Source organism: Acartia tonsa, chromosome 7 (genome assembly GCF_053477335.1).
Source record: "Acartia tonsa isolate MP-2025a chromosome 7, ASM5347733v1, whole genome shotgun sequence".
Lineage (NCBI taxonomy): Eukaryota > Metazoa > Arthropoda > Copepoda > Calanoida > Acartiidae > Acartia > Acartia tonsa.
In genome coordinates, this window is record NC_137266.1 from 28,780,285 (window position 1) to 28,799,056 (window position 18,772).

An 18,772-nucleotide genomic window follows, 5' to 3' on the forward strand; every position below is an offset into this window, starting at 1 on the left:
TAGTTTAATCCCTTAATTTATTTTTTTAAAGCTCTTTAAAATATTGCTAGAATCCGAAACCCGTCAAAAAAATAAGAATCCGGAATCCGCGGAGAATCTGTTTAATTTTGGACAGATTCTTGTAAGAATCCGAATCCGGTCCTAAAATTAGATGGATTGCCAACTCTAACTGTTATGTTGATATAATTAAAAACATGAATTAATAATTACCCCAATAATAACATACATAATTCATATATAATTATCCATTCACATTAAGTTAAACTTTAGTTTTTGGGGAGAAAGCAAGGGAAAATAGAAAACTATAACTTAAAAATTAGTTTATATTAGTTATTTATCGCATCGTATATCGGTTCCTCGAGGCTAACAAAACTGGTTTTAATCTTATGATTTTTATTTTAATACTCGTGGAAAATTGTCTGTAATACAATGGTATACATGGTTTTTCAGTATGGCTAAGAACCGATTTTAATCTAGCGGATATTAAACGGGTTCGAAGTCATACTGAAAAACATCTTCAGTATGGCTAAATACCGATTTCAATCTAGCGGATATTAAACGGGTTCGAAGTCACACTGAAAAACATCTTTACTTATAAAGTGTTTTTTTTTTATCGGATTACGCTTTATAAGGAACTTCAAGCCACATTTTTGACATTCAAAGGTTTACTCTGAAAATTAATGAAACTAGCTACAAAAAGATCTAAATGGACAGACATTGACAAAGTATGAGACAAAGATAAATTACAGACAAATGAAGTTAGAAGATATAAAATTGCATAGCAACTTAGTTTGGCCAAAACCAGGGATAGAAATTCATAAAGATATTTTAATCGATTTGAATCATGTAAAGTTTGATGAAAATCATGACTTAAACCTTAAGAGGCGGTTTCTCTCTAAGCGTCTGGTCATCTTAAGACCACCCCTTACTCACATACCCCCACCTTTTTTGAGATAAACTATTTTTTGGAGGGTTTTGGTAATTTTAAGATACCCGAGAAGAGCTATTTGATTTATAAATCTTCCATAAATAATTTTTTTAAAATTATGAACAAACAAACATTGCATGCTCTTAATTTATATACAAATGTAAAATGTCCGAAAATCTATGTATGTCACTGAGTGGGGCACACAGACATATTTCCTTCCATCTACAAGTTTAAGAGAATTACAAAGAAGATCCAGGGATTTTAGTGGATAAGGCAGTTGCATAGAAAAGAGTATTTCAAATCTAAAGACGTTGAAAATGGTTCCTAATGCTGCTATGCCATTAATAGTTAGAGTAGGGAGAATGCTTTGGTCCAAAACAGGAGCAACTAAGTGCTATACTCAGTTAATTAGTACTTCTAGACAAAGGTCGTGCAATCAAAGAGTTGGTTGTCTATTGGGTGTTTTCAAACGTATGTTCAAGGTGGCGTAGAGGACTTGTGCCCAAAGCGTCAACGAGCTCTTAAGAGGTTCATTTAATATTATTTTTAATGTTAAACATTTAGTTTTATTTTGCTTATAATGTATCCATGAAAAAGGAGCTTCTAGTAAAAAGATACAAAACAAATTAGTGCTCAATAAAGTTAATATTCCACTAAAAAGGATTGATACCATAAATTACAAGAGTTTCATTATAGTCTTTTACAAAGTAGGATCAAATACAAAAAAACTAGCAGAGATAAAAAATGCTTCCAACTCCTTTACATCCTTGAGAGAATACATTGATATATATGCTAAATGTACATTTATCCCAATAAAAGCAATTTGTCTGACACTAATTCAACCCTTGTGTATGTGTATGTGTGACTATATATGTGTTTGTGTATGTGTGTGTGTGTGTTTCTGTGTGCGTGTGTGTAAAGGCATTCTAGTCTAATTTAATTGTTCACATTACTTCTATGAATTTGCCAACTTAAAGCAATTCTGCAGCAGTTAAAAACTGCAATTCAAAGCCATAGCCAAGACTGAAAATAGAATAATTCAAGTAGGATTTTTGTTGCATATGATCAACACAAACGCCCTATTTGAATGTAAATATTTCATTCAGGTTTTAATCATTCAAAGGCAAAATTGAATGAACTTTAACTAACAGTATGAACTTTAACTAACAGTATGTTCTAAAAAAAATTTTTTTTCTTGAGTCATGCAGTTATGGACAAACAAAAATATTGATGTTATTAAGCAAGATTTTATTATGATTTTTTCCAGTTTGGCTTCGAAACCGATTAATATCCACTAGGTTAGAACTGGTTCTCAGCCGTACTGAAAAATCATGCATGAAATCGTATTATATACAATTACTCAAAGATTATTGAATAAAAATCGTAAAAGTATTTAATCCTTTAATTTTTTCAATTTAATAACCGCGGAAAGCTGAATTACTATGAAATAATTAATTGTTATCTGATAAACTTTGATGATAATCATTATGATAATATATCTAAAATAAGTTCTAATAAACTGTAAAAGATTCTAATTATGGCTAACACCTTTCTTGTGGATCACACTGTATTTTTTATCCAATTTTTTTATAAAAAAATTAAGATTTTTTTGGACACACTGTTATGATAAAAATCTACCTAGATATATGATGAGACAGACAGCGGTGTTCCAAAAAAGTTTTTATCCCGCAAAGTTTTCATCCATAAAAAGGCCCACGCTTCTTGTCCCATACCCCATTTTATATACCCCTTTCATCTCATTTTATCAGGGATCTCAAGGGATAAGACAATGCAAGTTAAATGTTGATTAACAAAACTACCCCTTCTAAAGATTAAAATTACCTATTGGTTGAAAAGTTTTGTCACTTTTATTGCTAAACTAATCAATCAAAATCTAATAAGGGGGGGGGAAGTTTTGACACATTTGCGTAAACAGGGAGTATAGGCTTTATCTTTGGACTGAGAGGATAGGTTATTAGGGATTAAATCATTCTTATATGATGAATTTTCCCAAGTTTTAAGATTTTTTGGATAGGCCTCCAGGTTCCGGAGCTCCAGGCCTCCAGGTCCTCTCTGTACAGGTAAAAATTAAAAAAATATTTTTTTTTGAAGAGTTAGAAGTCAACCTATGAAACAAAATATGCATATTTTTGAATGTTATTCACATATTTGAAGAAAAAAACGCATATTTTGTTTCATAAGTTGACTTCTAACTCTTCAAAAAAAAAATTTTTTTTTTCATTTTTACCTGTACAGAGAGGACCTGGAGGCCTGGAGCTCCGGAACCTGGAGGCCTATCCAAAAAATCTTAAAACTTGGGAAAATTCATCATATAAGAATGATTTTATCCCTAATAACCTATACTCTCAGTCCAAAGATAAAGCCTATACTCCCTGTTTACGCAAATGTGTCAAAACTTCCCCCCCCCTTACCCAAAGTTTTTAAGCCAACGACAAAGATGGCGTAATTATAAAACTTTGGATTAAAGTGAAATTTACAGCCCAATATCCCCTCCCTCCCTGCATTATATTGAGACGGGGCTACTCAATAATCAATTTCTAATAAATGAAGGGTTTAAAATAATAGCGTTTTTAGTATGAAAAATTTTCTTTTTGAATTAGAGGAAGTTAAATAAGTTCCAATTCAACATTTAATATCATATGGGGTGTAAATTAATTTATCAGCCATTGTCTTATCCCATTAGATCCCTAAAAGGGGGGAGGCGGATGTGCCACTTTTTGAAACCAAAACTAAAAGTCAAAGGAACTCAACTAAAAAAAGAGTTACAGGTCTGAGATTTTGCATGGCAGTTGCTTTATAGGGTTACAATATGGAACAGTGAAGAAACGGCGGCGCATCCGCCGAAAACCGCCGAGAAATTGCAAAAAAAAATCGGCGGGAAACGGCGGTTTTCGGCGGTTGCGCCGCCGTTTCTTCACAGTTCCATATTGTACATCTATAAAGCAACTGCCATGCAAAATCTCAGACCTGTAACTCTTTTTTTAGTTGAGTTCCTTTCTTGACTTTTAGTTTTGGTTTCAAAAAGTGGCACATCCGCCTCCCCCCTTTATTTCTGTAACTCTTCCCGGCCCCCATTCCATTTTTTAAAAATCTACTATTCATAAATAAAACAAAACCAGAAATAACTGCATTTTAGGCCGTTCTACTTAACCATTTCATTTTAAGGCATTTTATTCAGGGAAGGACGGGACATTGGGCTGTTTATTACAAAAGTCCCCAAAGTTTTATACTAACGTTTTTCTATTCGTTGTCCAAACGTATCAAACACTAAATGTAATCTACAGTTGGGGTTATTTTATGTATGTAGATTTAAGGGGATTTACATCGATTTATCTGCTATCCAGGAACGCTTACTCTATAATAATATAGCAAAGAAACGACAAAGGGTGTTTGAAAGAAGGACTACATAATCTCATAGGATATTACTTCGCTGTTGTGGTTATAAAGGATTTATAAAACAGATCTAGCTCTTAAATCAAAATTAATGGCTTTAAACTTCATTATATGCAGAATACCGAAAAGAAAACCATACAGAAACTCTAATACTTTGTATAAGTGACTTCGCCTTTAGCCTCAAAAACGTGTTTTTTTAAACTTCATACCCAAAATTCTTGATTTGACCATAAATAAATATTAAATTATAGCCAGAGCCTAATTGGTCCAGCGATAACTGAACAGACCTACTGAGAGATATTATTATACTTTGTGTATTAAAAGTTTTTATAATAAATTGGTTTGTATTACACTAACTAAGCCTTAGATTTAAAGTACCGACAAGTGATTAATAGGACAGATTAAATACAAGAAAAATAGAAACATTGGCTCTAATTTAGATAATAATGGTTTCCAATATTGCTTCGAAACCGATTAATATCCGGTGGATTAGAACCGGTCCTCACCCATACTGAAAAATTGTGCTTGGCATTGCATTATATCCAGTTTTCTACGAATATAAAAATGCACAATCATAAGATAAAAACCAATTTTTTAGCCCTTGCCTTCAGCATATCGGAAATAAAAAACTCGTTTTACTCTTATGATTGTACCTACATTATTATATCCGCGGAAAGCTGTTTATAATACAATGCGATAAATAACCAAATGTTGTGCCCCAAAAATTTCTAATATAGAATGGTATTTGAAAGAAAAAGGTTTGTTTTATATAAATAGTAAATAGGTAAAAACAAGAAGAACCATATGTTCCAGATTTACAATGCAATCCTATAATTTTATTTAGAATAAAGGAGATTGTGTAAAAATATTTTTATTATTTTCATTTCAGGCAAAGAAATGAAAAATATTCCTTAAACATTTAAAGGTTTAACAAAAAACTTTTACAGCTTAAGAATTAGAGTAAAATAGATTTATTTAGACAATTTTATTTCATTGAGAATGAGGTTTGTGTGGGGAGGGAAAGAACATTGGACTGTAAATTATTATGACACACAAAGTTGACTCAACAACGTTTGGTACTTTTATTAGTCTTTAATTGGTAAGTTTGAACTAGCAGTTATCAAACTTTTTAAACAAATGATAAAAATAATGACAAATAAACTTTTTATACTAAAATCTGTTTTACATAAAAAAACGTTTCCTAAATAAATTTCAAGTAGAAAACTATTTTTCATCCCTGCAATCACCATTTTCATTGTTTTACATTTGGAATGGCCAATTATCAATACTATCTATCCCTACAACTCCTGTTATTTTCTACTTACTTTTGCTTAGGTTGGGTAACTGTTTGTTTATGCTCTGTATTTTGCTTCAGGGTTTGCAGCTTAGCCAAGGGAATTATATCACAGCCTGAAAATAAACAACAATTTAATCATTTTAAATTAGCAAAAATCAAACTTTAAGTTTAGTAAAGCACTTAAGGAATGAACATCTATTCGGTGTAATTTATGAGCATTTTTAGTTCTTGTATATCTCCATTTATTTGTTCATAGTCTTTCTATAACAAGATTCAAATCGCAGAGGGTAAGAAATAACATTCGACACGTAAATATATTAAGGAGGGAGGGGACATTGGACTGTTAATTATACAAGATCGGAATCCAAAATTTTTTAATTCCGTTTTCTCATTCCTTGGGTTAAAAACTTTGATTGATATCATTAAATTTTGTTTGGTTTGAACTATTAAGTTGTGTTTCAAAACGTTCCAACCAATAGTTTTAATGCACAGAAGTGGTACTTTTGTTTAACCTCTTGAGGTTTAATCTTATATTGTCTTATCCCTTAAAATCCCTGACAATATATGCATTTCATTGTAAACTTATGAAAAATTAATTTAACTTTCTTAGTTTACTTCTCAATTCTCAAGTTGTTAAGCTAATCTTAGCAGAGATTCAGGGATACTGGCAGTGGTATATCAAGAAAATTATTTTATTTATTGATGTGAAAATCCATGAGAACAAATGAAAATTATATTTGATTAGTTTACCAAGGCCTAAAAAGTTTTATATAGTGACAGACACACAAACATCCTGCTATTTTATGTACAAACAATAGAAAACCTACACCGACCAAAATATTTGTTGACGAGACCTTAAAGTCTTATAAGCTAGGATAGTATTTTCTCTTTTCTTTAGTAGAATATTACTATCTACTGTATAACTAGGTAGGGTATGTCTGATATACCTACCATTAAAACCATTCGAAAACCATTTTGGTGGATTTTTAAAATTAAGGGGGGGGGGGGAAGTTTTGCCACTTTCGCGTAATCCGTGATTATTAGGCTAGGTATTGATGTGAGACTATAGGTTATTTGGGATAAAAGTTTACTTTTGGGTAGTACTTCACGTATATTTAATCATTTTTTGGATAGGTCTCCAGGTTCAGGTGCTGCAGGCTGGAAGGTGGTTTCTGGACAGGTAAAAAAAATTTAAAATTTTTGTTTGAAGAGTTAGAGATCAAATTATTAAACAAAATATGCATCTTTATGGATATTATTGAAATACCAGAAGAAAAAATTAAAATCGGCCTCCAGGTTCAGATGCTGCAGGCCTCCAGGTCCACTCTGGACAGGTAAAAAAACAAGTTTTTTATTTGAAGAGTTAGAGGTCAACTTATAAAACAGAAAATACATATTTTTTTATATTATTGACATATTTGAAGAAAAAATTAAAATCGGCCTCCAGGTTCATGTGCTGCAGGCCTCCAGGTCCGCTCTGGATAGGTAAAAAACAAGATTTTTTTTATTTGAAGAGTTAGAGGTCAACTTATTAAACAGAATATGCATATTTTTTGATATTATTGACATATTTAAAGAAAAAATTAAAATCGGCCTCCAGGTTCAGGTGCTGCAGGCCTCCAGGTCCACTCTGGACAGGTAAAAAACAAGTTTTTTTATTTGAAGAGTTAGAGGTCAACTTATAAAACAGAATATGCATCTTTATGGATATTATTGAAATATCAGAAGAAAAAATTAAAATCGGCCTCCAGGTTCAAGTGCTGCAGGCCTCCAGGTCCACTCTGGACAGGTAAAAAAACAAGTTTTTTATTTGAAGAGTTAGAGGTCAACTTATAAAACAGAATATGCATATTTTTTGATATTATTGACATATGAGAAGAAAAACTTAAAATCGACCTCCAGGTTCAGGTGCTGCAGGCCTCCAGGTCAACTCTGGACAGGTAAAAAATCAAATTTTTTATTTGAAGAGTTAGAGGTCAACTTATAAAACAGAATATGCATATTTTTTTTATATTATGGACATATTTGAAGAAAAACTTAAAATCGACCTCCAGTTTCAGGTGCTTCAGGCCTCCAGGTCAACTCAGGACAGGTAAAAAAATAAAAAAAATTATTTGAAGAATTAGAGGTCAACTTATAAAATAGAATATGCATTTTTTTGTTATTATTGACATATTTGAAGAAAAAATTAAAATCGGCCTAAAGGTTCACGTGCTGCAGGCCTCCAGGTGCACTCTGGGCAGGTAAAACTATCAATTTTTTTATTTGAAGAGTTAGAGGTCAGTTTTTAAAACAACATTAACATCTTTTTAGATGTTACATGTATATTTGAAGAAAAAAAATAAAATTGGCGTCCAGGTTCAGGTGCTGCAGGCTTCCAGGTGAACTTTAGAGACTATTTTCAGGTATATTTCCTATTTATTTGATTTCCCCCCTACTTTTTTTTCTATTCTATATTTATTTAAACCTGGTAGTTATCATATTTATTGAAACTTTTTGATGGATCCCAGTGACCGCTGTTGACCATTGGCCAGGTAAATATCCAGGTAATTTTTGAATTTAGAGTAAAGGTATGTATTTAAAAAATGGTTAAAATAAGATAATATAGTAAAATTAATCATTTAAGGCTTCAAAATGTGTGTCCAGACAGGCTCCAGGTCCTTTAATTTCACTATATTATTATATTTTAAGTTTTAAACTTATTCTATTTCGAAATCTTTCTTATAAATTCCAAAATAACCATTTGAGATATTCACCTGGCCGGCAACAACCAGCGTTCACCAGGATCCAGGTAAAAGTGTCACTGTCCATATAAAAAAAGTAAAAATGTATGATACCTACCTACCACGTTTTAAAACAGGAAAAAAAGCAAAAATACCTGAAAATGAAAGCCTGCAGCACCTAAACTTGAAGGCCGATTTTAATTTTATCTTCAAGTATATTTATTATATCCATAACAATGCATATTTTGTTTTATAAGTTGACCTGTAACTTTCCAGATAAAAAGACTCAATTTATACCTGTCCAGAGTGGATCTGGAGGCCTGCAGGATCTGAACATGGAGTCCGATTTTAATTTTTTCTTCAAATATGTCAATAATATAAAAAAAGAAGCATATTCTGTTTTATAAGTTGACCTCTAACTCTTCAAATAATTTATTTTTATTTTTTACCTTTCCAGAGTGGACCTAGAGGCCTACAGCACCTGAACCTTTAGGCCGATTTTAATTTTTTCTTCAAATATTTCAATAACATCAAAAAAGATGCATATTCTGTTTTTAAAGTTGTCCTCTAACTCTTCAAATAAAAAATTTGATTTTTACCTGTCCAGAGTTGACCTGGAGGCCTGCAGCACCTGAACCTGGAGGCCGGTTTTAATTTTTTCTTCTTATATGTCAATAATATTTATTAAGATGCATATTTAGTTTAATAATTTGATCTCTAACTCTTCAAACAAAAATTTTAATTTGATTTTTTACCTGTCCAGAGTGGACCTGGAGGCCTGCAGCACCTGAACCTGGGGGCTGATTTAAATTTTTTCTTCAAAAATGTCAATAATACAAAAAAAGATGCATATTCTGTTTTATAAGTTGGCCTCTAATTCTTCAAATAAAAAAATATAATTTTTTACCTGTCCAGAGTGGACCTGGAGGCCAGCAGCACCTGAACCTGGAGGCCGATTTTAATGTTTTCTTCAAATATGTCAATAATATCAAAAAAGATGCATATTCTGTTTTATAAGTTGACCTCTAACTCTTCAAATAAAGAACTTGTTATTTTACCTGTCCAGAGTGGACCTGGATGCCTGCAGCACCTGAACCTGGAGGCCGATTTTAATTTTTTCTTCAAATATGTCAATAATATTAAAAAATATGCATATTCTGTTTTATAAGTTGACCTCTAACTCTTCAAATAAAAAACTTGTTTTTTTACCTGTCCAGAGTGGACCTGGAAGCCTGCAGCACTTGAACCTGGAGGCCAATTTTAATTTTTTCTTCAAAAATGTCAATAATATAAAAAAAGATGCATATTCTGTTATATAAGTTGACCTCTAACTCTTCAAATAAAAAATTTGATTATTACCTGTCCAGAGTTGACCTGGAGGCCTGCAGCACCTGAACCTGGAGGCCGGTTTTAATTTTTTCTTCTTATATGTCAATAATATTTATTAAGATGCATATTTTGTTTAATAATTTGATCTCTAACTCTTCAAACAAAAATTTTAATTTTTTTTTTACCTGTCCAGAAACCACCTTCCAGCCTGCAGCACCTGAACCTGGAGACCTATCCAAAAAATGATTAAATATACGTGAAGTACTACCCAAAAGTAAACTTTTATCCCAAATAACCTATAGTCTCACATCAATACCTAGCCTAATAATCACGGATTACGCGAAAGTGGCAAAACTCCCCCCCCCCCCCTTATCTTTTTATCCCTGCCATTTAATTTAATTCTGCTTTAATTTGCCTATTCTAATTTAGACTAATTCGCCTATAGCCTCATGAGGCTTCTTCTTAAGTAGGAATAGTGGTAAACCCCAAAATCAATATCTTTTTAATAATTTACAACATGTGGAGCAACATTTGATGCTACTTCCTATACTGGTTCATTACATGGGTTACATGTATATTATGGGGCGCAATTTTTTTGGGAGGGGCATAACCCACCCATCAAAAAATAACTTATATTGTACATTCTTGAAGTGTTGTCCTCATAAAATGCTTTTAATTTAATTCAATATTAATAACCCAATAAATGTCATTTTGTAATTGAAAAAAAACTCTCAAAACATGTTACATATAACAATTTTTAAACATTTAACTTTGAGAGATTTATTTGTGTAAGCTTTTAATAATCTTTACATTATAGTGATTTATTGGACAATCAGATACAATACTATAAAAGTATCATATTGCTATCAAACCTTAAAAATGTAAAAATTTAGATAAAAATTACAAATTATGTTTATATGTCTATTATGCTACTTTGTTCTGAATTGTTAAGCTTTGCTTAAACGGATGTTGCCATCCTTGTTGCTTCTTATTTTGCCAAAGAAACTTAGTACAACTATTATTTACATTTAATTTCTACTTTGATGCGGAGCTGATATTTTTCCTAAATAAAACAAAGCAGCCAGCCAAAAGAAATATCTTAAAATACAGAAATAAACAAAAAGAGTACCTACATATGTAAAACATGTATTTCTTAAAAAAGCATTGTTTTTTTCAAAAGAAGCTTTGCCCCATGAGGTTGGGGGATACAAACGCTTTTATTTTTTTTATATCATTTTAAAACTAAATATTTTTTGTGGGTGAGGGGACGAAGGGTCCCACCATTTATAACAGTCAAAAACCTTTCCTAGCGCAATGAAAAACTTATCTAAAAATCGTGAAACGATTGGATAGTCGTAAAAGAGTTTTTGAGAACATACATACAGACAGACTTCCAGTTACTTTTGTAAATGTATAAGAATTGTTCTGGATCTATGGTAATCTTATGAGACAAAGAGGATGGTAAACAAAAACTTTGTTCAACCAGAAGTAAGCAAAAACAGGAACTTTTGTTCTCATATTCAAAGTAATTGTGTACATCACTTATTGTTGATCAAAACTTCTATTTTATTAGCAGATATTGTCAATAAATTATTTAATATGATAATTTCGATGAAATAAATTCTTTTTTTCATTAATATTTGTTCATTTCATTATTCGTAAGTTATATATTTTCAATAAGGGGAGGGGGGGGTATTTTTTTATGTTTTACTGCTGAGGGAGATTCTAACCCTGCGGGGCATATCAGTGTCATAAACCTGTTCCCAATATGACAATTCAAAATGAGAGTATAATTGAATTCATTTTAATTTGTTCTGTTTTTTAGTTTTTAAAAATGTTTATCCATAGTCTCGTGCTTAGAAGTAGGTAAATGAAAATGTAAATGAGTGTTTTTCTTATAAAGAAAGTTATACACACTGACACGAATATATTATGTATTTGATGTAATGTTTTTTTTCTTTATTGGGTCAATAGCGGTTACGCCACCAGCATTTAGGGGCTCTATATTCAAATATGCAGAGAATAGCAAGAAAATAGCTTAAAACTATTCAACGTCTTAAATTTGAAAGTAATATAGCCAAAAAACATCACAGAACCCATGTAAAGCTTACCTGAAATAGGGAACCCAACCGGTTTAGTAGTTATTGAAATCTTAAGCTTCTAACAAAAACCCTTACTTTTTATATAATCGGATAACAATGCATATCAAATTATATGAGAGACATTAAGTAGGTATATTTGGCTTAACGCAGTGATAAAAGTTTTAGAAAAATATGAAATGTAACTTAAAATTGTGTTTTGCGAATGGAAAGACAAGATAATTGTAGAAACCAAATGATAAACCAACAGACAAACGGAGAGTAGCTACTCTAAAATATATATTTACCTTTAGGTTTGTTCCAGACAGTTTTCTGTGATGTTGCATTGTAGTAGTAAAACCTAAAATAAATATTGTAAGGTAGTTCAATTTCATCATAACCTTTTCTAATGGACCTATTTCTGTAATCCGTTTTTTTCCAGTGATCTTAATTGACAAATCAACAAAAAATGAATTGATGTACATCCCAATTGTAATATACAAAATTATCCCTAATGTAGATTAAATTATTGTTGAATTTTTTTACAGTTAACTAGTTTGTACAAAACAATAAAGATTTTTAAAAAGTTGCCAACTGTATTATGCCAACGAATAAATAATGGGCTCCCTGGGTTTGAGAAAATATGAGAAAATAGCTTAAATCTGCCAAAGACCAATGCAAATCCTTCAGAAAATAATAAAAAAAATCAGTTCAGAAATTTTTGTGATCTTATTTGAAATGAAAACAATGAACAATGATAAAAAAAAACAAGAATGACAACATACACAGAAGTTGCTACTTCGTTTAATAGCTTTCTGAGAGTGTTATAGAAAGCTTAAACATTCCTTAATCGCTGGAAAAATCTTGCTTTTTAATTTATTAGGTAAAACGGACGGACATATACTAGAAATACTGCGCTACTAAAACGGACGGACATATACTAGAAATACTGCGCTACGAATAAGTAACTTTATACAAGGATTTAAGGTGTTTAAGAATTATTCGATTAATAGTATAATAAAATTCAATTCATAATATTTTCCCAAAGTCTTCAAATTTCAAATGAAAGTTAAATACTTTTCAAGAATTATTTTGTGTTCCCATTGATGTAATCCAAAGAATACTTTATATGGATGGTCGGGTAGCTTATTTTTCTATGCTAATCTATGAAGAAATATGAAACCCCCATGGCCACAGATTTTTAAATCAAAATTTAAGAATGATTTTTAAATGTTTTCTACGAGCAAAATCTTTAAGGAGTTAACTACATTAATGCAATGGTGCTTAAATATTGACACGTCCAAAACAAATATTCTTTTAAAATATTAGACCAATCAGTGATCATTCAATAAGGTTCCCTAAATCTTACAGGACACAAACATGCAACAAATTGAATGAAACCGCCGCTGAAAATTTGTTCCTTTGCAGGGATCTAAAGGGATAAGTTAATGGCTCATAAATTAATCTACATAAATTAATCCCTTACCAGTCACCCTTCCTTCCAGGGATATGAAAGGTTTGCGTAGGACTAACTATCCTACCTGTAAAAATCATCACAGTTACAGAAACCACCCACAAAACCTCAAACACTTATGGCTTTAACACAGCCAGAGGTGTGCATGAAACAAGAACTGTTGAAACTGATGCTCAGTTTACTGAGAATATGAAAGATGATGGTGAAACCCGAAAGGAAGCTATCAACTTGATGACAGGACCAATAAGTTCTAAGCAAAGCTGTAAGATAGGAACCTGGAATGTTAGAACAATGTATGAGTCAACTAAAACAGCCCAAGTAGTTAAAGAAATGACAAGTTACAATATCGGAATACTTGGAATTGCAGAATGTAGATGGACAGGACAAGGACAAACCACAACCAAAGATGGCCACCTAATACTTTATTCTGGTCATGAAAGTCAACATATGTATGGGGTTGCTATAATTATCCAAAAACGACATGTCAATTCACTAATAGACTGGAAACCTATATCAGACAGAATAATTAAGGCTAGATTCCAATCAAGGCACTGCAAGTTGACCCTTATCCAATGCTATGCCCCAACAAATGACAAAAGTGAAGAAGTAAAACAAGAGTTTTATGATCAACTGCAATCAATCAGAAACTCAGTACCCAAACATGACATGTGTCTAGTTCTTGGAGATATGAATGCTAAAGTAGGAACTGACAGGACTGGAGTGGAAAATGCAATGGGACACTTTGGCATAGGTACAAGAAATGAAAATGGAGAACTTTTACTTGAATTCTGTTTAAATAATGATATGGTCGTAGGAGGTACATTATTCCAACACAAAAACATTCACAAATATACCTGGACAACACCTGATGGACAAACAAGAAACATGATTGACCATATTATGATCAATAGAAAATGGGTCAAATCAATGCAAGACTGTAGGAGCTATAGAGGAGCCGACATATTCAGTGACCATGAACTAGTTGTCAGTAAGATTAAATTAAAGCTGAAGCGTACTGGCCATGATAAAAAGAGTGAGATTGGCAGACAATATGATTCTTCAAGATTAAAGGACCCAGTGATAAAGAATGAATTTGTCTTAAAACTCAGAAATAGATTTCAAGTCTTAGAGGACCTAAATGACGAGACTGAGATCACATGGACCTCAATTAAAGAAAACTTTCAATCTACTGCTAAGGAAATCCTAGGACACAAGAAACCAGAGAAAAAGGACTGGATCTCTGAAGAAACATGGAACAAAATAGAAGAGAGAAAGAATCTTAAAAACAAAATTCATAATGCTCAACATTTGGCTGACATGGGCAATTTAAGAGCTGAATATACTGCTAAAGACAAAGAAGTCAAAAAGCGCACAAGGAAAGACAAGAGAGATTACATTGACAATCTGGCTGAAAAGGCCCAGAGAGCAGCTGACTTCGGTAACATGAAAACAGTATACAACATAACCAAGCAATTAAGTGGCAAATATAACAAAAAGAGTGGTGAAACTATCAAGGCTAAAGATGGTAAATTACTCACTACAGAAAAAGAAGTTGCTGAAAGGTGGAAATCGCATTTTGAAGAAGTGTTGAACAGACCTGAACCTGAAATTACTGCTGAACCAGAACCAGGACATGAAATAGACATAGACACAAACCACCAACTATTCAAGAAGTTAAAGCTGCTATACATAGTCTAAAGAACGACAAAGCACCTGGACCTGACTTGATAACTGCTGAAATGCTTAAGGCAGACATAGATCTTTCTGCTAGGACTGCTAGGACTGATCTCTTTGATAAAATTTGGAGACAAGAAAAGATACCAACTGACTGGTCTAAAGGTATAATCATAAAACTACCTAAGAAGGGAGATTTGAACAATTGTGATAATTGGAGAGGAATTATGCTGCTTTCTATCCCAAGCAAGGTCCTATGTAAAGTTATTTTAAACAGAATTGATGAGAAAATTGACAATAAACTAAGAGAAGAACAAGCTGGGTTCCGTGCTGGAAGAGGCTGTGTTGACCAAATTTTCACCCTTAGGACAGTTATTGAACAATGTGTTGAATTTAACAAGCCACTCCATGTAAATTTTGTTGATTTCTCTAAGGCCTTTGACTCCATACACAGACAAACACTCTGGAAAATACTAAGAAGTTATGGTATACCTGAAAAGATGATAATTATGATAACTAAATTTTATGACAACTTCCAAGCCTGTGTTTCAGTTGGAAACAATAAGACATCTGATTTCTTTAAAATAAGCACTGGAGTTAGACAGGGATGCATTTTATCACCTATTCTATTTATATTGGTCATTGACTGGGTGATGAAGAAAACCACAGAGGACAAAAAACGTGGTCTCCAGCTGGGCATACTAGGACACCTAGAAGATCTGGACTTTGCTGATGATCTGGCACTGTTTCAGAAACAATTAAACATCTACAAGCTAAGACAGATAGACTAGTCAAATACGCAGGACAAGTCGGGCTCTTTGTTAATGTCAAGAAGACTGAAATTATGAATATACCTACAAACCCTGATCAAACTATAACAATAAATGGTGAACAATTGAAACAAAGCAACAAATTCACCTATTTGGGGAGTGTTATCAGCAGTGAAAATGGCTCAAAAGCTGATATTAAAACCAGGATTGATAAGGCTAGGGTTGCTTTCAACAGTCTACACAATGTTTGGAATTCAAAGAAACTCGCTCTGAAAACAAAAATCAGACTTTACAACAGTAATGTAAAATCAGTTCTTCTTTATGGAGCTGAATGCTGGAGAACTGTGAAAACTGAAACAAATCAACTTAATGCATTTCACAATAGCTGCCTAAGAAGAATTTGCAAAATATTCTGGCCAAACAAAATATCAAACATTGAGCTGTATGCTAAGACCAAGTGCAATAGTATTGAAGCAGAAGTGAAATTTAAAAGACTAAGATGGCTAGGACATGTGCTCAGAATGGAACAAAATAGGTTTCCAAAAAAGTGCTTAAAATGGAACCCCACCACTGGTAAACGTAAACGGGGACAACCAAAAATGACCTGGAGGCGGAGCACTGAAAAGGACCTCTTTGATTTGAAATTAACATGGGGAGAAGCTGAAGCACTTGCCAAAAAAAGGAATTCATGGAGGAGCAGGGTGGCCGTATTCTCTGGACTCCACAGTCCAAAAGAGAGACGCGACTGAACTGAACTGAAATTAATCTACATCTCCAAAGTGGTTGAAACGTTTAAACACTCAACTTAATGTATCAATAAATGAAAATTCAACAAAAAACCCAAAGTTATTAAGCCAACGAATAAGAAAACTTTGGGGGCTAGTGTAAGTAACAGCCCATAGTCCCCTTCCTTCCCGTATATTGTAAAGTACAAGAATAATATTTTCAATATATTCAAATTGGGAAAATACAAATATGAAATTCAATCATCTCTCTATATGAGGAGGATAAGATGTTGTTCAGCGATTTAAATCATTCAATGTTTGTGTGTGTTACTTCTACTTTTATCCCCTGTTTTTATTCACATTCCATTTCAACTTATTTTCTTTAAAAACCATAAAATAAGTCTTGGTTGTTTGGCATGATCAATTTTTTTAGGCTTGTTTTACATCCATCAAAAAAATACCTATCTTTTTGTTGAGATCTTTGTTGAAGAGAGATAGGATAGGCTTAGGTATCCTAAAAACTTATGGTGGAACAGTAAATAGCAAGAGTACAAGTTTGACAAAAGTCAACTAAAAGCAACCCCTATTACTCCATTAAAACTTTAGGCATATCTTGCAAGGTAGTATTGGGACAGTTTAATCTAGAATGTATTTCTTTCACAATGTATCTTTCATAATTATTTTAGAAGATATTTCCCTGCTCCTTAAGTTGATGTGCTCTGCATGTCTTTTTGGTGACTTTATGTTAATTGTGTGGTTGCAAGTAGCGTAGCTACTCTATTATTGCATTTGTTTCTTGCAAGTTTTGGTTAGCTGTGAAAAATAATCCTATAAATTGGGCTATAACTGGTTGATTCGAGAGAGAGAGGGGGGACAATGCGCTGTTAATTGCACTAATCTCCAAAGTTTTATAATAAAGTTTTCTCATATTCATTCGAATCCGGTGGATAGGAACCGGTTCTTATCCATACGAAAAAACTATGTCTAGCATCGTATTATATCCAGTTTTCTACGAATATAGAAATGTACAATCATAACATTAAAACCAGTTATTTTAGCCGGTGCCTCTGGCACCTCGGGGCTAAAAAAACTAGTTTTAATCTTATAATTGTACATTCTATATCCGCGGAAAGCCGTTTATAATACGATACGAGAAATAACTATTCTTATTTGTTAGCTTAACAACATTGGATTTTAATGAATTTTTAGTAATTGGTTTAAGTTGAGTGTACAACGTTTCAACTACTAATTATAATCTACAAAAAGGGGTAATTTTGTGTATAAACATTGGAGAATTTATCAGCCATTGTCTTGTCCCTTTAGATTCAATGGTTTATTGCGTGTTGAAAGCTATCATTTTCAAAATTATAAATTTTCACGTTACACCTATATGAACAAAATAGGCTTTTGATCGATTTTTACAAGCTCTGCAATCAATGACATAAATATCCTTGTTATTACGCTGCTTGTTTGTAGCTGACATGAAAACATTGTAAATTGATAGATGACAGGACACGTTATGCAATCTAATTACATTTTTAACAGGGATTGTAAGAATTACTCAAATAAACTAAATAAACAATGATTTCGGTAAACAAAATTAACCTTTCTGTAAATTACAATTATTGGTTCAAAAGTTTAGATACTGCTATTTAGGAACCACTCGAATCAAATTCAATTTTTAAGCCAACAAATAAGATGACGTGCTTGTGACACTTTGGGTACCAGTGTAATTTACAGTCTAATATCCACTCCCTCCCTGACTTTTACTTAAATCTTTTTAAAACCCTTTGTCTGCCTTGTTCAACTTAAAAATGCATGTAACTTGTACAAATTTAAATATACAAGTCAAAAAAAAGACTTTACCATAAACAATATGATGAAAAATAAAATATGAATTAGATTTTATGAATTTATGTAAATATTGAAAACTAATAAACTTAATTTAACAATATTGAAAACAATAAAATATTGATAAAAACAAGGACGTTTATTCGCCTGTTTAGGAAGCTAAACAGTTGAATTGTATACAAAAGAGATTAATAAAAGAGCCAATTCTATCCAAAAAAAAAACAAGAACATAATTTTAATTATGTTTTTAAAAAATAAATATCTGCAGAGGAAATCCCAATAGCATTATGGGCCTCTTGTGGTTTTAAGCCATTTTAGAAGGGTAATAGCAACAGGAGCTTTAATGCAACCATATTTTTAAAGTCCATTTTTATCATAAATTTTGATGAGGGTTACATTGTAAACAATTTACTGTCCATTGCCTTACAATGAACTACCTGACGATAAAAACTTATAGACAATCTTTGCTCCTAAAAAGTAGGTAATGATTTATAAAAAAACACATACAC

General features: G+C 32.2%; 1 protein-coding gene across 6 annotated transcripts in view; it reads right to left on the reverse strand.

The window, feature by feature from the left end:
* RhoGAP93B (MyTH4 and RhoGAP_KIAA1688 domain-containing protein RhoGAP93B) overlaps positions 1-18,772 on the reverse strand; it is a 63,684-nt gene that overhangs the window by 33,032 nt on the left and 11,880 nt on the right. For all 6 annotated transcript variants that reach the window (XM_080168091.1, XM_080168089.1, XM_080168086.1 and 3 more), the window contains exons 3-4: positions 12,078-12,130; positions 5,668-5,752 (exon numbers count right to left, since the gene is read on the reverse strand). In XM_080168091.1, the coding sequence (XP_080024217.1) occupies positions 5,668-5,752; positions 12,078-12,130 (138 nt within the window). The remainder of the gene's footprint in view (positions 1-5,667; positions 5,753-12,077; positions 12,131-18,772) is intronic.